The following is a 24,210-nucleotide window of genomic DNA, read 5'->3' as shown; positions in this document are numbered from 1 at the left end:
TACAATAATCCGTTATTAGTGATAATCGAATCAATCGATTTGAATTGGTAATGGTGCAAAACCCCTAATCTCTTAACTATGGTGATCAAACCTATTGATCATTGCGGTTAATTGTGCCAAATCAGGGTTGTACGCCCATATTTCAAAACACTTTTCAAACGTCTTTCAAACTTCAAGTTCAAAATACAGATTTTTATCTACGACAGGCTATTCAAAGCCTTCAAACCTTCAAATCAAACTTCAAACCTTAAGGGCGTACAACCCGTCCCCCGAACTACGTGGACTCTGATCCTCCCTAAGGAGGTACGTAGGCACTTGGCAACAAGGCGAGTCCCCCTCTTCAAAATTCTAATCATCTTAACACAATACAATTCTGTTTGCCACATTTCTTTATAAACCCTGCCATGAAACCCTAATCTTTGAAAGGTTAGCCTTTAGGAAAGGGCTGAGGGTGCCTAACACCTTCCCTCGACCTGAATATAGTATCTTACCCCGATCTCTCAACTACGTAAGGTTTCCTATTCGCCTTGGTAGAATAGGTGGCGACTCTAAAAGTCTAAATTTTTAGGCAGGTTGCTACAGCTGGCGACTCTGCTGGGGATAACTATTTCGGTGAATTACTTTGCTCCTATAGGTTTTAGGTTTTGGCAGGGTTTAGGTTTGGCAGCTTTTTAGGGTTTGGCAAACTAGCCATTTTTAGGGTTTGGGGAAGGTTCATATTTTCAATGAATATTAATTTATTTGTTTTTTGTTTTTTTTCTGGTTTTTCTTAAATGTTTACTTGTCTGCCTTGGAATATCTGTTATATTTTTATATACACTGCTGGCATTATGTAATGTTAAAACCCTAAGTATGGGAGTTAACTTTGAGACCAAAAGGGGACATGAATCGCCTTACGAGTCTCACTGATAACTCCACTCGGAGTGGGTTAGGTATTTGGAAAGGTCCGAAACGAAGCTTGACTTTGTGGAGGGCTGGACTGGATACTTAGCTGATCTCTCCGGGAACCTACCCCAAAATTCGAACCTCATGGATAAAATGAGTTGTTCCAAAATCCGAAGAGACGAAAAAGTCTCGGAGGCTACGAACGACCCCATGAGACCTTCTAGAACACCCCCTATTAAAAGGTTGGCTCCCAAGAGCCGCTACGTCGAACCTATGAACTTATGTGATTTGTGCTATATGTATATATTGTGTTGATCATTATTTTTATTATTTCTTTTTTCATTCATCATTTATCATGTGCATTCTTGCATCATATTTTATTCAAAAAAAAAAAGAAAGAAAAAAAGAATATCATGCATGTCATGCATGGCATACACATCATTTTCATGACATTAAGAGAAGATTCCTCTTCTATCTCCAGAATAAAGGACCATTGGGGAGGATAATCTAACATCCCGACCATATTATCAAACAAGGTTTCAGCAGAAGAAATCAATGGATCAGCTGGAACAGAATCAAGTCGCCCTTCGTGAGGAAGTGGATCAACTAAAGGTTAGCATGGAAGAGGTTAAAGGAGGTATGACTCAGATGCTAGAATTCATGAAGGCCCTCCTAGACAAACAAGACAAAGCAAAAGAGGTTCAGTCTGGGGATACCCTGGTTCAGGATGAGATCCCTAACGGCAAAAACCCGCTGCTAGGATTTGTTTCAGGCTTTGGCCCGGATAAGGACAAACCTCAGGCCCGATCTGTCAGAAGGGCTATCCAATTCCAAGAGAAAGGAGAGGCCTCCCAAGAAGGATTTGTCCCCACTCCACAAACAAAAGGGACAACCCGCACAGTTCGCATTCCTGCTAGCAATGTCCCTAAGGACGAAGATTACCTGGATCTACAATACGGAGAGCAAGAGGTGGACAACACAGACCAAGCACCTCAGACACAGCAGTCTGATCCCAACTCTAGGGAAGACTCCAAGGGTAGTGAACAAATCAAGGCGCTAGAAGAGAGACTAAAAGTGGTAGAAGGACACGATGTCTTTGACGTGAATACCTTCGAAATGAGTTTGGTCTCAGACTTGACTATCCCACACAAGTTCAAGATTCCCGACTTCGAGAAATACAAAGGGCTCACGTGTCCGAGGAATCACTTGCGCATGTATGCGCGAAAAATGGCCGCTTATGCTCACGATCAAAAACTGATGATACACTTCTTTCAAGAAAGTTTAAGCGGAGCATCTATTGACTGGTATATGCAACTGGAGAAATCCTATATCAGAAGCTGGAATGATCTAGCTAACACATTTTTGAAGCAATACAAGTACAACCTCGACATGGCACCCAATCGGATGCAATTACAAAACATGTCACAGAAGAAGGATGAATCATTCAAGGAGTATGCCCAAAGGTGGAGGGAAATGGCTTCTCGAGTCCAACCTCCCCTAATGGAAAAAGAACTGGTGGACATATTTATGAGCACCTTGCAAGGACCATACTACGACAAGATGGTCGGAAGCATATCTTCAGGGTTCTCGGACTTGGTAGTCATTGGTGAGAGAATTGAAAATGGAATCAAGAATGGGAAGATACAAGGGGCACCCTCAGGTTCCTACCATCCAAAGAAGTCATATGACGCAAAGAAGGAATCCAACATTGTGGGGGCAGTCATGGGTAATCAGACTCTAGTATCACAACAAAGGGATCAGCAAAAGCAACAGGCTGGCCAGCGCACCTGGAGGTCCAAGCCAAAACGATCATTCACTCCGTTGCACATGCCATTGGCTCAAGCCTTGCAACGTCTGCTCAGTCAGAACTTGATAACTCTGCTGCCTCCATACTCAGCTCCAGCTAACCCCGCTCCTGGGTACAAGCATCATGCTAGATGCGCTTATCATTCAGATAGTCCTGGTCACGATACAGAGGATTGTGGGCCGTTAAAGCATAAGATCCAAGATTTGATTGAAGAATGGCTCGTTGAGTTCGAAGATCCTCACAAGTCTAATACCATAGGTGGCTAGAATGAGGATTTCCTAAGATCATTAGTTTTGTTTTCATTCGCAATTTCTTTCCGTTTGTTTAAACATTAGTCTTACGACATATGCTATGTACTTTTCAAAAATCATTAATGCATTGCTTACGTTTGTCTTGATTTATTTCTAGTGTTCTCACTATATTTAAAACTGTTGTTTTTACTCGGTTTTCTTATTTGTGATATTCAACTCTTGTGAAAAGTTTTATACCTTTAGAGGGAGAATGACGAAAACGATACCACAATGTCATACATTATGCTTTTGAACAGACCGTGTTGACGATGTACAGGCATTGTTTCAATTCCCAAACAGTGGAGATATAAGGATGTTAATCCCTTGGCAACCCCTTTGAGCCTAAAGAAGTAGGAGTTTTCCTTCATATAAAATAAAACCCTTAATATATAACCTGGGGTAGGGTAGCTGCTCAGTTAACTTAATTATTCCAAGTTGTTCCTTTGAACATAATCACCGATGGTTCCCCGTCATCATTAATTCCGGCAGTCAATATCCGCAAAGAAAAAAAAAAGCAAAAAAAAGCATTACAAGGGCCTGCTAAGTCAAAACCTATTAAGGAGACTTAGGCAAAATTGGGGCATCCCGCTGACTGTAGTTTTAAAACAAACAGTTCAGAAAAAGTTAGGGATAACAAAGTCAAAAAGGTTACTATTTACCTTCGACAAAAGGGAAATATTAGAAAAAAAGATAATGACTGCCGTTGCAGATAAACCTTTGGTTTTTGAACCATCATAAATGCCAATGTCATAATTCCCAAACTCTTTTGGAGACTAAATGCATAGTTAAACCGAGCATAGGACTGGAGAACATCACGAAGATGGGGATGGGTAAAAATAAACTTTGAGCCTCTATCCTTTGTTTCTCTAAACCGTGAACCAGGCCACATTACAACCCTTAAAAGTCCTAACTGAAGCATGGTTAGTTCGAAAGCATACCGTTACCAAAGGTATCCCGACTCCTTAAGGTCTACTATAACTCTTGAGTTGATATCACTTTCTTACAAAAAAAACTTTGTTTTACTAAAAAAAAATGTTTTTAAACTTTCAAGACAGACATATGCATTCGCATCCTATGAATTTCATTACAAAGTACACTTGTCTATGTGGATTCAGATGTTTAAACATCAGGGAGAAATTGCATGGGGCATGACTAATGGTTAAAAATCCTACCGACTGACGAAGTAGCTTTTAAAAGCTTGTCAAAAGAAGAAACGTCCCTCACACATGACTGGGATGGCTAATGTGTACTTGTGGCATAACTTGTCATCATCCCATTTACATGGAGCAATCTAATCAAGATTCATGGAATCTCTCAAAGACGCTGAATAGCCCATGGGGCAAGCCCATTACCTGGGGGCACGTTGCAAAGATCACTCAGTATCAGATGGGGTCAATACCACTCTCACATCCTTTCCAGGAACCTTTTAAGGATATTTCTCAATCTGTCCATATAGTCTTCTTTAAGACATTTTCAAATACTCTTCACCCTTTCTAGGACCCTTTTTCAGACAGTCTTTTAAAAGACCCACCTTCTTATCCTTTCTATTTTCAAACCCTTTCAAACAGTCTTCTCTAAGACACATTCCTTTCTACGAACCTTTTCTAGGTAGTCTTCTATAAGACATCTCTTAACTTTTTCAATTAGTCTTTTAAGACATATTCAAACTGCTCTTACGCTTCCAAAAACCTTGTCAAACTTTATTTAAAGTACAGAGTCTTTTCTAAGACAGTTCACCATTCTTGCTAGAGTAGTCTTCTTCAAGATGTTTTCCCTGAGTTTTGTTCAAAACCTCGCGTTCCTAAAAACAGTCTTTATCCTCTATAGGAATATTTCTGACCCTTTACACAACACATCCCTTCGAGCTTTGTTTAAAGCTCAGTCTTATTTAAGACAAGTTCACGTTTCTTTCCAAGGACCTCTTCAGGTAATCTTATAAAAGACATCATCTCATTCTGAGTACCCAGCAAATCACTATCCGTCAGGCGCGACCGAAACGCATGACTCAGCATCTGCTTCATATTCAAACCAACACTTAGCATCAAGGAGACCTCTAAACTGGTCTAATCAAAGACGATCATTCCTGATAAAAACCCTTAGATGGGGAAACCACGTTCAGAGGGTTTTCCTAGAACAGGGGCATACAATCCAGAATCCTATTGACTGTGGGGCATATCTTTCAAGAATTCAAACACTGGGGCAATGCATATCAGGCAAGACATGGTGAAATTCGAGTTCCCTCGAAAGGTCCCTCCTTCAGATTAAGGGGCACGTCTCTCAAAATTTCCAATATTCGGGAAGTCACATTGGCATCATACAAAGAGCATTGTTGCATATTTGATCTTCTCACGCCTGTACCATTCACATCCCGCAGTGTGGGATAGGCATACATGCATAATTCTCATTGAGAATCTCATTACATGACACATGCATCATAACATTGCATAAAACTAACGCTACCTTTTCAGGTCACTTCACTTCAAAAAGATGTTATCATCAAATTACCACGCAAACATGATCGTATCAACGATTCAATCTTAACAGATACAATTCCAATACTTCATTCCAAGTCTTTCTTCAAAGGCAATCCAGAAGCAATCAAACAGTTTCTTACCTTTCCAGGTAGTCTTGTCCAAGATAACTATCCTAACCTTCCCAAGCAGTCTTGTTTAAGACATATCCCAAACCTTTCTAGGTAATTCCGTTTAAAACGCTCGCATCCTTTATAGGAATCTTTTTAGATGGTTTTGTTTAAAACGTTTCATATCCTCTATAGGAATCTTTTTAGATATTTTGTTTAAAACATTTCATATCCTTTATAGGAATCTTTTTAGATAGTTTTGTTTAAAACTCATCATTCCCTTTATAGAAACCTTTCTAGTTAGTTTTGTTTAAAACGTATCTTATCCTTTATAGGAACCTCTCTAGGTAAATCTTGTTTAAGATATCTTGTATCCTATCTAGGAGCCTTTCCAAGTGAGTCTTGTGTAAGACGTATTACATCCTTTTCAAAAAAAAAAAAACCTTTTCTAGGTTAGTCTTGTGTAGGACATATCATACCTTTCTAGGTAATACTGTTTAAGACGTTTTCATTTCCTTTCCAGGAACCTCTTTAGGTTAATCTTGTTTAAGACATCCCATCTCCGTCTAAAAACCTCTCCAAGTGAATCTTGTTTAAGACACATCTCAGCCTATCTAGGACAGTCTTGTTAAAGACACACCATGCCTTTCTAGGTAGCCTTCTTAAAATATTTATCCAATCTTTTCTAAGATACACCTAGTTCTTTTATAGAACTCCTCAGTTAGTCTTCTCCAAGGCATTCTTCCTAAGCATTGTTCAAAGCCTATGCTTCTCCGCGTCAACCTTCAATACACCCTATTCAGGAATCTCTTCAGGTAGTCTTATGTAAGACATTACTCTCTCTCCTCAGGATACAATCAAATAATCCAGGGCTGAAAAGCATATGCTTCAGACAAGTACCTTACCAGGTGAATGGATGGCATCTATAAGCCCATCTCCCACAGATCTCCTTCCCTACGCAAGCAAATTTCAGGGCATTTTAGTGTCCAATCGTCTTCTACCTCTTCAGGTTCAAGAAGATTGAACAGGGGCAGCTGTCATACCCCAAAATTTGCCCTCCCATATTCCGTTCACAATAATGTAAAGCTCAAGGTTCAGTCCCAAAGATCACTCACTCCAAAGTCCAGATGATCCATAATCAACTGGTTTGACCTAAAAAGTCAACCATCACCAGAGTATAGTCAAAGCTTCCCAATTTTGGTCAACATCTAGTATGTGAAGTACAACCATCATTTGATCAAAGATTGATCATGATTCCATTAATAGAAACTCAGAGATGAACAAATACACAAAGGTTCAAATTAGGGTTTCTTAGGAGAAAGTCAACCCAACTTTGACTGGGCATAACTTTCACATGGAACATCAAAAATGCCCCACTTAAAGCCTATCTTGAAGGAAATTGAATTCTCTACAACTTTGTGTCTCACAAGCCAAAGCTAGAACTGCTTCATTTAAGAGATACAAAGCAAAAGATTACAGGTCATTTTCAGGCATCCTTCAAAAAACAGTTTTTTCCCAAAGAGGATATGATCAAGATAAAAGCTTCAAATGAGAAATATGTTCCAAAGTGGCTTGTAGAGGACCTCTTAAGGTTTCTAAAAAGTATTAGAACTCCCTCATAGCTTAAAAAATGAAGGAGATATGCTTGATCAAAGTCAGGTGATTTTTGGAGGTAAAATGTGAAAAAGGAGGGTTCAAATTAAGGAATTTTGCAAATGGGCCCATGGTTTTCTTATGCAAACTTGGTCCACAAGTTATTAATATGCCCAAAATAAGATGCCATGAAATTAAACATATTATTTGAATTTTTAAAATATTTATTTCATTAAAAATTGATTTATTGATTTAAATAAATGAGAAAATCAAATATTTTGCTAGAAAATATATTTTGTTGATTTCAAATCAATGTTAATGACAAAATATATTATCAATTTCGTGGTAATTGGATTAAGGAAGAAAAAATCAATTTTGGGCCAAGAATAGTAGCTTGAGATTCAAGAAACAAAATCAAATTTTCAAACATGGAAAGATTTGATTCAAAGACCTTGGGCATGATTTCTTAACCTAATTTTGTCCTCCTATAAGTACTAAACACGAGCCATAGGATTGGGGGACGCAACTCTGGCCAAAGAGCGCATAGCCAAGAACAAAAAATTTCATCCAAAACTCATGATCGGTTTCAGAGAATTGGAAGTCTTCAAAGCAATTTGAGGGTCACAAAAGTTTCCTTGAAGGCCTTTGAACGTTCCTGGATCATCACGCGTCATCAACAACCCCAGATTTCCTCCATACAAGCCAAGGTATGTCGTTTTCGATTTTGGATCGGTGAGGACTATTTATGCATTCTCATTAGAATTTAAGTATGTATCCTGGATATTGTTGATGCCCTGAACGTTTCTGGGTGGTTTAATTGGGGTTTGCGTGGTTTAATCGAGAGCTACCATTGTTGGCCGCTTAGGGTTTTAGGAGCTCTTAATTGGGGTTTCTCATTAGGAGTAAAATTAGATCAAATTACTCATATGGTTGAGTTCGCATGGTTCAGGCGAATGAGATAGGGGTATCGCGAAAAGTTTATATGCAGGCATGTTGGATTCGCTATTTTCCAAGTTCTTCTGCTACGAACGAAGTCGTAGCAAATTCGTAGCGAATTGTCCAGTTTTCTTGCAGGTGTGTTGGAGAAGAAGATGATGTGTCATCGTCTGGTTTGTTAATTTGAATCTCCGCGCGCATTTTAATGTGTGGTCTCTCTGTTTGTTTTTATTATCATGAGTGCGTCCTCTTAACGCGTTCAGTGTTTGGTTGGGATGGTAAGCGAAGATGTTGTTAAGGGAGAGGGTGTGGGTTCGAACCCCATCTCCCACATTATTTTTATTGAATAGCCATGTTTCTAAATCCCATGCGCCTGCACTTCTATAGCCCACCATGGTCCCTCAAGATCTGACCCTCAATATCCACTTGCCCATGATCCAACGTCGCAGGACTAATACCCATGCTATACACCCTAACAACAATCACACTGAATCAAATTCTATTAAACTACAATAATTTTAATTAAATATTTATTTTGATTAAATCTCTTTTAATATATTTATTTATGTAATAATATTTATTTTTACAAATAAATTAGTACATGATATTTATATTAAAAATGCAATTTATTGTTCGTGCCGATTAAATCGATTGATCGCTATGGGCAATAATAATTTTAATTAAAATGTTTATTTAATCAAAATAAAATACAAATAATTTCTATTTAGTTAAATGGTTGCAACTATTTTATTAGTTGTGATGATTAACTTTTCTGTTTTCTAAATTCCAATTTGTTATTATTTGTAATCGTGTTAATCGGTTATGAGGGGTAACAATACAAAACAAAATTCACAAAAATAATAAAATACAATAATCCGTTATTAGTGATAATCGAATCAATCGATTTGAATTGGTAATGGTGCAAAACCCCTAATCTCTTAACTATGGTGATCAAACCTATTGATCATTGCGGTTAATTGTGCCAAATCAGGGTTGTACGCCCATATTTCAAAACACTTTTCAAACGTCTTTCAAACTTCAAGTTCAAAATACAGATTTTTATCTACGACAGGCTATTCAAAGCCTTCAAACCTTCAAATCAAACTTCAAACCTTAAGGGCGTACAACCCGTCCCCCGAACTACGTGGACTCTGATCCTCCCTAAGGAGGTACGTAGGCACTTGGCAACAAGGCGAGTCCCCCTCTTCAAAATTCTAATCATCTTAACACAATACAATTCTGTTTGCCACATTTCTTTATAAACCCTGCCATGAAACCCTAATCTTTGAAAGGTTAGCCTTTAGGAAAGGGCTGAGGGTGCCTAACACCTTCCCTCGACCTGAATATAGTATCTTACCCCGATCTCTCAACTACGTAAGGTTTCCTATTCGCCTTGGTAGAATAGGTGGCGACTCTAAAAGTCTAAATTTTTAGGCAGGTTGCTACACTAAGCTTAGCATGTAGCCCTTCATAGGCTTATTTTTAAGCCTGAGCCTGGCCTTTTAAAAGGCCTGGTTAGCCTACATAAAAGCCTATTTGTTTTATACATATGTAAATAAGCAATTGAAATTATGTTTAAATAGACTAACTAACTAAAGAAGTAAGAGACTAAAAATTTGTTTGCATTGACTTATTTTAACTTACCTATCAGCATAAGTATCCAGCATCGTCAGGAAGCATCCAGTAAAGTCTATTAGATGGAAGTTCCGAACTATCCTCCTCACCTGCTCTGGCATCGGTCTCTCGGGGAAGCTCTTCAACTTCAACCCGTGAGAAACGGCCTTCAACACTGGGCGCTCCTGACAAAAATGCAATTAAAACAAATTATTATAAATCAAATCACGTTATAAAAGTTAAGCATTTAAGCAATGTTACATACCTCGCCCTTCCATATCCTATAAGCGACATGGTCAGCGTATCTTGTCAACACAGACATGTCAGAAGGTCCTACGAGGAAAGTTCCATCAGTGTGTACTGATGACTCTATAGATGCATCGGTGGTGGTGTCTGTATCCTACACCACCCGCTCCTGACCTATCTGATCCTCAACCACCTCAACCCCAACCACCGGCTCCTCAATCTCAAACACCGATTCCTGAACCAAAACCACCGACTCCCTAACCTCAGCCACCGACTCCCTAACCTCAGCCACTGGCTCCCCAACCTCAGGCACCGACTCCTCAACCTCTGCCACCTCAACCTGAACCACCTGTTCCTCCACAACAGTGAATACTCTACCAGTCTGGCGACGAGGTGCGCGAAACCCCCTCACCGCCTACTACTCCGCCATCCGTTTCTAGTTAGAATCGGTCGGAGGAAGGCGTCCAACACGTAACTCCGAGGCCTGCGCCCCATCAGCAGCTCGAGCAAGAGCACTGCTCTATCTGTGGCTCGTCTCACAACAGAACCGTCCTTGCCTTTTGTCTTCACTGCAAAATTTAAAAATATAAGAAAAATGACAATTTTAAAAAACGGAAAAAGCTAACATGTGCCCCAAGGGCACAAGTTAATAAGCTATTTATAAAAATATTTTGTTGGAAGACGTGCAACTTTAAATATGACTTTATTACATTTAATTTTTTTTAATTATAGTATCCTATGTGGGCACATGTTAGCATGATCAAAAAAAAATTACTGGAAAATTTGAAATTATCGGTGCACCGGAAATTTCAAAATTCCGGTATGACAATTGGTAAATGAAAATATCGGAAATCACACTTTCCGGTAGCAAATACCGTAAATTTTAAAATTTCTGGTTAAAAATATCAAACATTTCAAAAAAAAATAGACTTATTTGTTTTTGCCAAATTTCCGATATACACTCGAAATTCCCGGTATCATCAAAAAAATTGAAATCTCCGGTTCCTCACGTAAATTTGGTAAAATATGATAATGAAAAAGGTTGGACATATTGGTTTTTCCATAGATTTGAGGAGTGTCATGTTTAATTTGACGGGTGCCATCTAAATTGGGTTTAAGGCCCAAGGTCCAAATCCTTCGAACCAACTCTTATCTCGGTCCGAATCTTATGACGAGTAAGCAAGTACGTAATAAATAACAGAAAAAAAAGGAAAAAAACATTTTTAGAAAGGACACTTCTCTTCATTACACACCACCACCACCTTCTTCTCTCTGTGCTTCTTCCACGCACACTCCTTCTTCTTCTCCCTCTCATTCTCCCTTTCTCCGTTTCTCTCTCTCGGGCTTTCGCTGCTTCAGATCTCGCAGCGTAACAGAGTCTCGCCCTCTCACATTCCCAAATCAATCCCCCCTCTGATCTCTCCACCACCGCAATCATGGCTGCCAATGCCCCCATCACCATGAAGGAGGCCTTAACGGTTCGTCCATTTCACCCAATTCCACTCCATTTCCTCCCTCAGATCTCAATTCCAATCAGCATTGTCACCTTATTAATTTTCAAATTTATTGATTGATTGTTTTTGGATATTGCAGTTGGGAAGCGTTGGAATCAATCCGCAATTCATCACGTTCACTCACGTGACGATGGAATCTGAGAAGTTTATATGTGTTAGGGAAACTGGTCCTTCCAATAGTGTTGTTATGATTGATATGAATATGCCAATGCAGCCTTTGAGACGACCGATCACTGCTGATTCTGCTCTTATGAACCCTAATACCAGAATTCTCGCTCTTAAAGGTATACATTTTACCGCTCCGATTCATGTTGCCAGCTTTCGTTTACGGATTATGTAATAGATAATGTGATTAATGATTCAATTGTTGTGATTGTTGATTAGATTTGTAGATCCTAGAATTGTGATAGGAAATGATTTGGTTAGCTATAGGGAGTTAGATTTGATAAATCCATGTGGATTTTTTTTTTTTTTGATTTAATTTGAATGCGGTATTGTCAATGTAGCTCAAGTTCCTGGAACTACTCAGGATCATTTGCAAGTATTTAATATTGAAACGAAAACGAAGATGAAATCGTATCAAATGACTCAACAGGTGCGGATTTGTAAATGATTTGGATTTGGATGTTGGATGGTTGAATTATATCCGTGATTATTATTAATTATCATGTGTTTCATTTTCTTTAGGTTGTGTTTTGGAAGTGGATAACCGCAAAGATGTTAGGCATAGTCACTCAGACATCTGTGTATCATTGGTCAATTGAAGGTGAAAACATATTATTTAATTTCTTTTTTGTGCTTGTAAATTCTACCTGATTCTGATATGACTCTAAATTTGTAGTACTGTTACTGGAACTTTTTGAACAGTCAATTTATGACTTTTTTTTACCATTCTTATTTTCAGGTGATGGTGAGCCAGTGAAGGTGTTTGATCGAACAGCTAATCTGGCAAATAACCAGATCATCAATTATCGTTGTGATCCTAGTGAAAAGTGGTTGGTTTTGATTGGAATTGCTCCTGGTTCTCCTGAGGTATGTGTTACCTTTCCTATCGTAGCTTTCCGTGCCTTTCACTTTGGCTTATCTGTGATTCCCCCTAATATCCATGCATTTGTGTTAGTTGACTTATAAATAATAAGTTGCAAATTCTGCCACTCTTATGTTATATCAAGGGTTGACTGTCCTGTGGAAGCACTTTTGCAAAATCTTGGGTTGTAACTTATTGCCGGCCCCTCATTCTCACCACAATATGTTATGCTCTAGAAAGATATTTGTGATGGGTGCATGGGTGTAATGCAAGTAGGGGTGAGAATAGGCCAGGCCGACTAACAGGGGCCTACGACTCAGCCTACATAGGCCTAGGTCAGGCCAGGCTTTTTAGATAAATAGAAAAGGCCTAGGCTTTTTTATAAGCCTATTTAGCTAAAAAGGCTAGGCCACAGGCCACATAAAAAGCCTTTTAAGCCTAAGAGGCCGGCCTATTTAAATACATATGAATAATTTTATTATTATTATATTATATTTTTTACTTTGAATTAAAAATATAAAAATAAATTTTAGTTATCTTGAAGAAATTATGAAAATAAGATGAAAAGAATCTTATGAACAGTGTCACAAGTTGTTTCGATAAGTTCTCTCAAACAAATAATATCACAAAATTTATGCTACTAGGTAAACTCAAATAAACTAATGCAAACAAACATTTAATCTCATTGATCTTTTAATTTGTTAGTCTATATAAAGACGAGTTGAATGACTTATTTACAAATGTTCAAATGAAATAGGCTTTTAAGTAGGCTAATAGGCCAATCAGGCCTTCAAAAAGGCCAAGCCCAGGCCAAAAAAATAAGCCTATGATAGGCTACAGGCCAGGCTTAGGCTTTGAATATTATAGCAGGCCAGGCTTAGGCTTGGCAAAGCCTAGCTCGGCCCAGCCTATTCCCACCCCTAAATGCAAGTAGGTAGTTTTGTAGTTGATATGATGCCAAAATATGTTATAGAATATAGCTCGTTAGCTTGTTTATGAATTTCACGTTGAAGCACTCAGAAAGTAAGTATCAATACTTTCAGTTGTAAATAATTTGATTTGAAGATTTTTCATTTTACTTAACCTTTTATTGTCATTTTTATGGGTAGTTTATACAAACTAAGATATAAAAATATCAATGCTTTTTATATGAAATAAATTTAATTGAGCTTATTTTCCTGCTTATTCAATTGATGGTGCAAATCTACATTTTCCCATGCTCTTTAATTTTGTATCATTTTTACTTAACCTATTTTAGGTTGCAGATTACATATAATTTTTCCATTTTAACTTTTTGATGTTTTTCCTTACTATGTGCACAATATACCAAGGTTCAAGACTTTGGGTACTCTTGCTTTCAAGCTACTTTTCAAATGTTATTCTCCAGTTTTTTCCATACCTAAATGAAATTATTTTTTGTTATAAGTTAACTGATTGTGTACTTATATTTGAAGATTTGAAATTGCGCACATCTTTTCCTGTTTACTTTTCCTTGTTTAATAGCTTCTGGATACTTCATCTTTTGCCATGATTCAGATTCTAGAGCATCAAGGTTTCTGAAATCATTAATTGTTGGAGTAATGTTATTTAATTTTTTTGGTTATAGAGACCACAACTTGTAAAAGGAAACATGCAACTCTTTGCAGTGGATCAACAACGGAGTCAGGCTCTTGAAGCACATGCTGCCTCATTTGCCTCTTTTAGAGTACGCCTGTCTTTATGATTCATTTATTTTGATTGCAATTCTGTGGCTTGTAGGTTGAATGTTATTTTGTATTGTAATTCATGCAATATGCAGGTTACCGGAAATGATAAGGATTCGATTCTTATCTGTTTTGCATCCAAGAGCATTAATGCTGGACAGGTTACATCAAAGATGCATGTCATTGAACTTGGTGCCCAGCCAGGTATAAGTATGGCTAGATTATCAATTAACAACAAAATGGCACATTCCTACTTGGTATAAAAATAAAACAAAAAGAGATTTTTTATCATCAATTTACTTAATAAATACGAGATAATGGATATTAAGTGACTTTAATTTAGAATCATTAAATATCATACATATATGAACACCCTTTCTAAATGGGGTAAAGATGTTTTTCAAATAGACTAACATAAAATACTGTTATAAGATTTCCATGGATTGTCTATTATTATAAGTATACGTTATTAGTACCTCCTTCTTATGCTTTTCTTGCCACCTTCTGGGTGTATTGTGGCGTTTGATATCAGGCAAGCCATCATTTAGTAAAAAACAAGCAGATCTGTTCTTTCCTCCAGACTTTGCTGATGACTTTCCTGTATCAATGCAGGTATAAGTGTAAACTTCATTTAGGATTCTCTACTCCCAATAGATATTATGTTGAATATTTATTTATTTTTTATTGTGCAGATTTCAAATAAATATGGCTTGATATATGTTATCACAAAACTTGGTCTTTTATTTGTCTATGATATGGAGACTGCCACCGCAGTTTACAGAAATCGAATCAGTCCCGATCCTATATTTTTGACCTCAGAAGCATCATCAGAAGGGGGATTTTATGCCATAAATAGACGTGGCCAAGTATTGCTAGCTACTGTGAATGAGGCAACCATTGTACCTTTTGTTAGTGGCCAGGTATTTCATGTGTTACACCGTGTTTTTGATTAAATAAGAATGCTTTTCTTTTTGTATCTACTTAATACTTTTTTGGGCATTTTGCAGCTAAACAATTTGGAACTTGCTGTTAATCTTGCTAAAAGAGGAAACCTCCCGGGTGCAGAAGAATTGGTAACTTAACTATTATATTGTTTGTTCCATTTTCTATTGTTTCAATAGATTGTAGCTGCTCTTAAAGCGTTTCAGAAGTGTTGTTCAGAATAGAACAAATATCAGCAAGGAGATTAACATAAAAGTACAAGATAATGATTGAACAATATATTATCCATCATGTGGTATCTTGCATAGATGTTATTCTTATAGAGAGTATCTGAAATGCACTCTTGACAGTTTAAAGAGTGAAATTTGATCAAAAGCACGTGCAGAAAAGTTTAATGTTGGTGAAATATAATATATGTACAGTAGATATATTTTTATGCACTTTCTTTTCCACCTAGTTAATTTGAACAATGAAAAACATAGATATTCTTTTCATTTTATCCACTAGTGATTGTAAAATTTCTCTTTTTCTTTTCCAGGTTGTTCAGCGTTTTCAAGAGTTATTTGCTCAGACCAAGTATAAGGAAGCTGCAGAGCTTGCTGCAGAATCTCCACGTGGAATACTTCGAACTCCTGATACAGTTGCTAAATTTCAGGTATATCTTGCACTAAACTATCGTTACTCTTAGAATTGTGGTTGGACCTAACTCACCCCCTCACCGGATCTTGTGACATATTGTCTGATGTGAGATCCGAGTCTTGAACTTGGCTCTGATACCATCTTAGAATTGTAATTGGACCTAACTTATCCCTACAAAACCTGCCTGCTTGTAAAGGGAGAATTGTCACCACTTATAAACATATGATCATGCCACACAATTACATTTATATTCGTCGCTTTGTTCAAGTTAATGCATTTGGTTTGGAGTCTGCCTTTATATCTTTTTTTTTTATTTGCCTCTGTAATTTGCTTCAGAGTGTACCTGTGCAAGCTGGACAAACACCACCACTGTTGCAGTACTTTGGAACTCTGTTAACCAGGGGTAAACTGAATGGTTTTGAGTCGTTGGAACTATCACGCCTGGTCGTAAATCAGAACAAAAAGAATCTGTTAGAAAATTGGCTAGCAGAGGACAAATTGGAATGCAGCGAGGAGCTTGGTGACCTTGTGAAGGTCCTGACAGAAATTTAAATTGATTATCTCTTTTTCATTTGAACTTATAATTTAAATTGCTGACCTTGCTGATTTCTTTTTGTACTTATTTTCTTTTGCCTTCCTAATTTGTATAAGGCTTGCATATAATGCAGACAGTTGATAATGACCTTGCACTGAAAATCTATATTAAAGCTAGAGCTACACCGAAAGTTGTTGCAGCTTTTGCGGAGAGGAGGGAGTTTGACAAGATCCTGATTTATTCCAAGCAGGTAATTTTTTATTAGGCCAAGTAGAAACATAAAACTAGAGGTACTATAATTTTATTCTTATATAATACTTTACCACAGTTTAATGTTGTCTTTTTTGTTTTGTAGTATATTTCTAATGTAGTATTTCTTTTTCTTTGCTGAAGGTTGGATATACACCTGATTACATGTTCCTTCTGCAAACAATTTTACGGACAGACCCGCAGGTAAGCAGGGTTTTTCTGAACAAAATTTATTAACTGATGCCTTACCATCTGAGTTGCTTCACTTTTGTGATATAGTGATTTTTGTTCTAAAGTTTGAGCATACCCGAACTTGCTCAAAATAATAGTCCAAATTGGAAATGGTTTCTTCATGCTTATGATGTTTTCCTTTCAGCAACATTTATATCCAGCTAATCCACTCTGAATTGTTTCTCTTTTCAGCATCATTGTTTTTTTTTATAAATTTGCTTGATTGCAGGGTGCTGTAAATTTTGCTCTCATGATGTCTCAAATGGAGGGAGGTTGCCCAGTGGACTACAACACAATAACTGATCTCTTTCTTCAGGTTTATTTGCATTTTACTGTTATTGTTTAAACTTAGAAAGATGCCTGGTTTGTGGTGCTCGTATCATTTATAAGTCAGATGTGATTTTAAAAACACAGAATCATGTCTACAACCTTTACTCTTTTCTTTCCATTGTATTCTTTTTGTTTCTTTTTGGATAATTTAAAACTAGAAATGCTAATAATGATATGAAACCATTCCTTACTATCCTGAAATTGCCTTTGGTAATACTACTTACAATATCTTGGTTTGGCCAATTTATTTTCCTCTAATTTCAATAACTGACAATTTTATTTGAGTGCTGGAAATTTTGTTTATATATTTCTAATGTTAATTTTCAGAGGAATTTGATCCGCGAGGCAACAGCATTTTTGTTGGATGTGCTGAAGCCAAACCTACCTGAACATGGATATCTTCAAACAAAGGTTTTTATATTTAATGTCATGTTGTCTGTGTCTCTGAACTCAATGGTATTATATGTAGTTTTTTTTTACTTATATAAAAATGGCGATTTTTTGTATTATTTTTAGGTTCTGGAGATTAATCTTGTGACGTTTCCAAATGTTGCTGATGCTATATTGGCCAATGGCATGTTCAGTCATTACGATCGCCCACGTATTGGACAACTCTGTGAAAAGGCTGGCCTTTTCATACGTGCTCTTCAGGTTCCTAGTTTCTAATTTTCTGATTACTTAGTAAACCTCTCTTGTCCAATTGATTTCTAAGATCTTTGTGTCCGTGTCATTTGCAGCATTATGGCGAGTTGCCAGATATCAAACGTGTCATTGTGAATACACATGCCATTGAGCCACAGGTTTGGATTGCAATTACTCCAACGTCTTAATCCTTCATAAAGTTGTTTGGATTCTTACTATATGATTCTTTCCAGTCTTTAGTTGAGTTCTTTGGAACCCTTTCTCGAGAATGGGCACTTGAGTGTATGAAAGATCTTTTACTGGTGAATCTTAGGGGAAATCTTCAGATAATTGTTCAGGTACTATTCATGGACAATGTTGCCTTTAAGATTTTTATTTCTCCCAAGGAAGTTGTTAATAAGAGAATCTTGCTTGTGCGTGATTTGTAGACTGCTAAGGAATATTCTGAACAGCTGGGAGCTGATGCATGCATTAAACTCTTTGAGCAATTTAAATCCTATGAAGGACTGTATTTTTTCTTGGGTTCATACTTGAGCTCCAGGTATTTCTTTCTTATTTGAGAATGAACATGTCCTTATTTCGCGTGTTCGCTGGACAGTTTGCTCTGCTTTTCTAGTTTTGTATCAATTATTGTAATTTTGGTTGTTGTCTTTCGTAGTGAGGATCCGGAGATTCACTTCAAGTACATTGAAGCCGCTGCTAAAACTGGACAAATTAAGGAGGTAGAGCGCGTGACTAGGGAATCAAACTTCTATGATGCCGAGAAGACCAAAAATTTTCTAATGGAGGCTAAACTTCCTGATGCACGCCCATTGATTAATGTGTGTGATCGGTTTGGTTTTGTTCCAGATCTCACACATTATCTTTATACCAGCAATATGCTTCGCTATATTGAAGGTTATGTTCAAAAGGTAACTTTGTTTTCAGAGTTTTATTTAATTTGTGATTCTTAGCATATGTATGTTTTAAATATTTCTTAGTGGTTTTTAAAAATGAGACTTAATTTTACTTCTTGCTTTTAGGTCAATCCTGGAAATGCTCCTCTAGTTGTAGGACAGTTGTTAGATGATGAATGCCCGGAAGATTTCATTAAAGGTCTCATACTTTCAGTTCGTTCTCTTCTGCCTGTTGAGCCTTTAGTTGAAGAGTGTGAGAAGAGGTGTGCTAGTTTTTCGTACCTTCTTTCTCCAGTAGCATTGCAAATATCCTTTCCTGATTTCACCTTTTATGTATAGGAATCGTCTCCGCTTGCTGACTCAGTTCTTGGAGCATCTTGTGAGTGAAGGAAGCCAGGATGTACATGTGCATAATGCCTTGGGTAAAATCATCATCGACAGCAACAACAATCCTGAGCATTTTCTCACAACCAACCCATATTATGATTCTCGTGTTGTTGGCAAATATTGTGAGAAGCGAGATCCTACTCTTGCTGTTGTTGCTTACCGAAGAGGGCAATGCGATGATGAGCTTGTTAATGTTACTAATAAAAATTCCCTGTTCAAACTCCAAGCAAGGTACATAGTCATGGAATTCCCTTTATAAGGAAGATATCGCTGTATATTTTATAACGCTGGTACAAGGCACTAACTTTATTTCCTTATGTTTGTATCAGATATGTTGTGGAAAGGATGGATGCTGACCTCTGGGAGAAAGTTCTTGATCCTGAAAATGAGTTCAGAAGACAGTTGATTGATCAAGTGGTGTCCACTGCTTTGCCTGAAAGCAAGAGTCCTGAACAAGTTTCAGCTGCAGTGAAAGCTTTTATGACTGCCGATCTTCCCCATGAGTTAATTGAGCTTCTTGAAAAGATTGTGCTACAAAATTCTGCTTTTAATGGAAACTTTAATCTGCAAAATTTACTGATCCTCACTGCTATAAAGGCAGATCCTTCAAGAGTTATGGACTACATAAATAGGTTGGATAACTTTGATGGACCTGCAGTTGGGGAGGTGGCAGTGGAAGCACAATTATATGAAGAAGCATTTATTATTTTCAAGAAATTTAATTTGAATGTTCAGGCTGTTAATGTTCTGCTAGATAATCTTAAGACTATCGATCGTGCTGTGGAATTTGCTTTCCGGGTTGAAGAAGATGCTGTTTGGAGCCAGGTGGCAAAGGCACAACTGAGAGAAGGATTAGTAAGTGATGCAATTGAGTCGTTCATTCGCGCAGATGATTCAACTCATTTCTTAGAGGTTATAAAGGCCGCTGAAGATGGAGAGGCATACCATGATCTGGTAAAGTATCTTCTCATGGTTAGGCAGAAAACCAAAGAGCCCAAAGTGGACAGTGAGCTCATTTATGCCTATGCAAAGATTGACCGGCTTGGTGAGATTGAAGAGTTTATACTGATGCCAAACGTTGCCAATTTACCAGTTGTTGGAGACCGTTTGTATGATGAAGCTCTATATGAGGCTGCAAAAATTATATTTGCTTTTATCTCTAACTGGGCTAAGTTAGCAGTCACATTGGTTAAGCTTCAACAGTTTCAGGGTGCAGTTGATGCTGCCAGAAAAGCAAACAGTTCAAAAACTTGGAAGGAAGTTTGTTTCGCCTGTGTTGATGCTGAGGAATTCCGCTTAGCTCAGATTTGTGGTCTCAATGTCATCATTCAGGTAATATGCTTTTCTATTATAGAATTTAACATTTGAAATTTCTCCACATGAGGATTGATTTTCCTGACTTCACTATGGGAAAGTTATAGAAATTGTAATTTTTTAAGTACGAGTTGAAGGATGTAAGTACTAGTAAATACTAGAAAGTATAAACTAGTGGCAGAAACTGTAGATTGCTTTCTCTAACTTTCTGTTGTCTGATTAATTACTATATTTTATGTAGGTGGATGATTTGGAAGAAGTTAGTGAGTTTTATCAAAACAGAGGATGCTTCAATGAACTTATTTCTCTAATGGAAAGTGGGCTAGGATTGGAGCGTGCACATATGGGAATCTTTACTGAATTGGGCGTTCTTTACGCAAGATATCGCTCTGAGAAGCTAATGGAACACATTAAGTTGTTCTCAAGCCGGCTTAATATTCCAAAGGTTATTCGAGCATGTGATGAGCAGCAGCACTGGAAAGAACTTACATACTTGTACATCCAATATGATGAGTATGATAATGCTGCAACTACTGTTATGAATCACTCTCCTGAAGCATGGGACCACATGCAATTTAAAGATATTATAGTTAAAGTTGCAAGTGTGGAACTCTACTATAAAGCTGTTCACTTCTACTTGCAAGAACATCCTGAAGTAGTAAATGATCTTCTAAATGTGATTGCTCTTCGTGTGGACCATACTCGTGTAGTAGACATAATGCGGAAGGTTTGCATTTCTCATTCCCAATGGTCGAATCCATTCAGTTTTAATCTTACTGATATAATTACTTGGCTTTCAATGTTGTTCTGTAATAATATCTGTTTATTTTCGGTTCTTAGGCTGGCCACCTCAAATTGATCAAGCCTTATATGATTGCCGTCCAAAGCAATAATGTATCTGCTGTCAATGAAGCTCTAAATGAAATTTATGTTGAGGAAGAGGACTATGACAGACTTCGAGAATCAATAGACCTGCATGACAACTTTGATCAAATAGGTCTTGCACAGAAGGTGAATTTGAGAATCCCACCCACCTATCTTCTGTCATATTTTGGGAACTAACAAATTTTGAGATTCAAATGTTAGTGGGAAGTATATATTTTTGAATTATTATTTACTGCCTTCTACAATACAAATGTGCAGATTGAGAAGCACGAACTTCTTGAAATGAGGCGTGTTGCTGCATACATCTATAAGAAAGCAGGAAGATGGAAGCAATCCATTGCTTTGTCAAAGAAAGACAATCTTTACAAGGACTGTATGGAAACTTGCTCTCAATCTGGTGACCGTGAACTCTCAGAGGATTTGCTTGTCTACTTTATTGAGAAGGTGTTTATCTTTTTATCCTTAAAATCATCAAACTCTGTTTTTTAAGATTAGATACTAATTACATTGGTCCTTTTGTCAAGGTGGAGTTTGATTCCTGCTTCACTTTGATGTATCTTTGCTTCTACCAGATTAAGTCTTCACTATTAATTTTAACAATGGAATAACTTTGATATATTTGCAGGGAAAGAAAGAGTGTTTTGCATCATGTCTCTTTGTCTGCTATGATATTATACGGCCAGATGTTGCTCTTGAATTGGCTTGGATGAATAACATGATTGATTTTTGTTTCCCATATCTCTTGCAAGTATGTTTTTTTCTTGGGAATCTTTTAATTAAATTTATTAACAGACACTTTGTTTTTGACTATCTGTTTTTAAAAATGCTCTATAGTTTATCCGAGAGTATACAGGCAAGGTAGATGAGCTTATCAAGGATAGAATTGAAGCACAAAATGAGGAGAAAGCTAAGGAGAAGGAAGAGAAGGATGTAATTGCTCAACAGGTACCCTTTTCAAATTTCCTTTTAAATGGCAATCAGTTTTACTTTGTTTGATTATGAAATTAACAATGTTTTCAATGATCTCCAGAATATGTATGCCCAGTTGCTACCACTTGCTTTGCCAGCACCACCAATGCCAGGAATGGGAGGAGGAGGAGGAGGGTATGCCCCTCCCCCACCACAACCGCCCATGGGTGGAATGGGGATGCCGCCTATGCCTCCTTATGGCTTGCCTCCAATGGGCTACTGATCTCTCAATTAACAACAGAGCAGAGAATTTCGGCATAAATATTCTTGGCGAAGCTGGATAGTTTAGAATATTTCATTTTTGCATTCAAGGTGACTTCTTTAGGGTTTTTAAGAATCTGGCATGGTGGCAACCAAAGATATCCCTTCTAGTCTGGTACTACTTATCCAATGATTACAGATTTCTTCATTGAAAGTTTTGAGTTCTGATGATTCCTTTTGGTTTCTTTCTCTTTGGATTGTTTGATCATTTTTTGCTAGAGCCTGGATGTTAATAATCCTGGTTGATCTTTTTGAGGCTTTAGCTTGGTTGCGGCGTGTATAGATTATTTCTAACTATTATTATTTGGTTTCATAGTTGTGTAGTCATAAATGTATTCTGATTAGGACTTGGAAATTTCATTCTTTCTTGGTATATATATTTTTCCATCTAATATTAAAAATGATCTCTACTATATGGCAGTTACCTTTCCTTAAAGTCTTGAATTTTCAGTTTTTTTTTTTTCTATTTAATTTCAGCACTTGAAATCTCAACTTCCATCATTGTTCCATAATAAAGACATCCATAAAGATGAGTTTGTTGTAAAAACATATGCTACCATCCTTAATGAATTACCGTAGAATGTGTGTGATCTTTTAGTATTCATTATACGTGATTTTAGTTACGAATTTTTTGTTTTAACCTAGTTGTTTCAATTAAATCTTTTTTATTAATTTACTTTAATATATATAAGTATCATATCGTTTTTAAGCAAATACTTGTGTTATATTAGATTCAAGATAAGAAGTAATTTTAGAGGTATATAATTAGTTTTAGTATGTTTGATTTTTGTAAAGTAGAATAAGTTGTCTTTAGAATTATATTTATTTGAAGTTAAAAATGGCAGCTTCAAAATTTATGTTTGATTTTTACATACATATTTATTGTCCAACCACTTTTTATATAAATATATTTAAACCTAAAACAATTTACATTCAATTTATTTTTATACTGAATCAATTTTATAAATTAATTTTTATCATCATCGTCGTAAAATTAAACTTGAATCGAAAGGTGTCTTTGTCAAAAACACTCTCATCACCATCAGGCATACATACAATGGGGCATCGAAGTAGTAGACCTATGAAGGTGTCATTATTGAAGAGAGGGAATTGCATAAGGCATTCTTTGGATTGTTATCACACCCTCGAAAAAAATAAAAAAGACTTCTAGATTACGAAGATGTATCTTCGAACATGTGATGGACAATTTGCTAGCAAGTGTACTAGTGTTAATGAAATAATAAAAATAAATCCGTCTCTACAAGATTGCAATTTAAAACAAGGTACATTGTGCAATGTAATTAAAAACAATAAACAGAGGGTTTTTCAAGTTGTTTTGGTCGAAAATGCAACAGAATAGTGTTATTATTACATTGATGAGAAAAACGACCAGGTTTTATTATCAGAATCTCCTATTTCTACTTGATTGATGAAACACGCATTAACAGACATGCAGTGAATACATAATTATACGATAGATTAATACTACCACTACACCTAATTCCTTGGTGTGTAGTTCACTATCCTAAACGTCAATTCTCGATTCCTCAGGCTAATTGTAACGTCTGGCTAGACAACAGAGCTCTTAAATTCCTAAGTCACAATTTCTAATCATACTATCCCCTAGTCAATTCGAGAATTCAACGGTTAAAGTAGGTTAGATAAATAGCCCTAGGGTCAGTAGTCACTAATATCAAGATCAATTTAAATGTCGTAACAAACAAAAGACAATGC

The 24,210-nt window shown here is 36.9% G+C and overlaps 1 protein-coding gene across 1 annotated transcript; it reads left to right on the top strand.

Moving 5' to 3' along the window:
- Positions 1 to 11,167: 11,167 nt before the first annotated feature.
- On the top strand, positions 11,168 to 22,849 carry LOC131629104 (clathrin heavy chain 1-like). The gene is made up of 30 exons (XM_058899907.1): positions 11,168 to 11,430; positions 11,546 to 11,750; positions 11,973 to 12,061; positions 12,154 to 12,232; positions 12,371 to 12,498; positions 14,100 to 14,198; positions 14,292 to 14,400; positions 14,729 to 14,808; positions 14,889 to 15,116; positions 15,204 to 15,269; positions 15,677 to 15,793; positions 16,114 to 16,311; positions 16,446 to 16,562; positions 16,706 to 16,765; positions 17,022 to 17,108; positions 17,450 to 17,533; positions 17,639 to 17,773; positions 17,860 to 17,922; positions 17,998 to 18,102; positions 18,193 to 18,305; positions 18,423 to 18,675; positions 18,787 to 18,923; positions 19,000 to 19,278; positions 19,377 to 20,379; positions 20,603 to 21,088; positions 21,202 to 21,372; positions 21,505 to 21,690; positions 21,872 to 21,994; positions 22,081 to 22,191; positions 22,277 to 22,849. Exons 1-30 carry the CDS (start codon positions 11,389 to 11,391, stop codon positions 22,436 to 22,438), a joined length of 5,115 nt encoding a protein of 1,704 aa, XP_058755890.1. The 5' UTR covers positions 11,168 to 11,388; the 3' UTR covers positions 22,439 to 22,849.
- Positions 22,850 to 24,210: the final 1,361 nt, after the last annotated feature.

Source organism: Vicia villosa, unplaced genomic scaffold, assembly GCF_029867415.1.
Source record: "Vicia villosa cultivar HV-30 ecotype Madison, WI unplaced genomic scaffold, Vvil1.0 ctg.000509F_1_1, whole genome shotgun sequence".
Classification (NCBI taxonomy): Eukaryota; Viridiplantae; Streptophyta; class Magnoliopsida; order Fabales; family Fabaceae; genus Vicia; species Vicia villosa.
Note: the sequence above shows the minus strand (reverse complement) of the source record. Positions and strands in the feature narration are given on the sequence as shown.

Bases quoted from the DNA above. Each gene is read 5' to 3' on its own strand.
- LOC131629104 (XM_058899907.1), top strand. From the start codon at position 11,389: ATGGCTGCCAATGCCCCCATCACCATGAAGGAGGCCTTAACG. The intron at 11,431-11,545 runs GTTCGTCCATTT...TGGATATTGCAG, and splicing joins CCATGAAGGAGGCCTTAACG to TTGGGAAGCGTTGGAATCAA. The intron at 16,766-17,021 runs GTAAGCAGGGTT...GCTTGATTGCAG, and splicing joins TTTTACGGACAGACCCGCAG to GGTGCTGTAAATTTTGCTCT.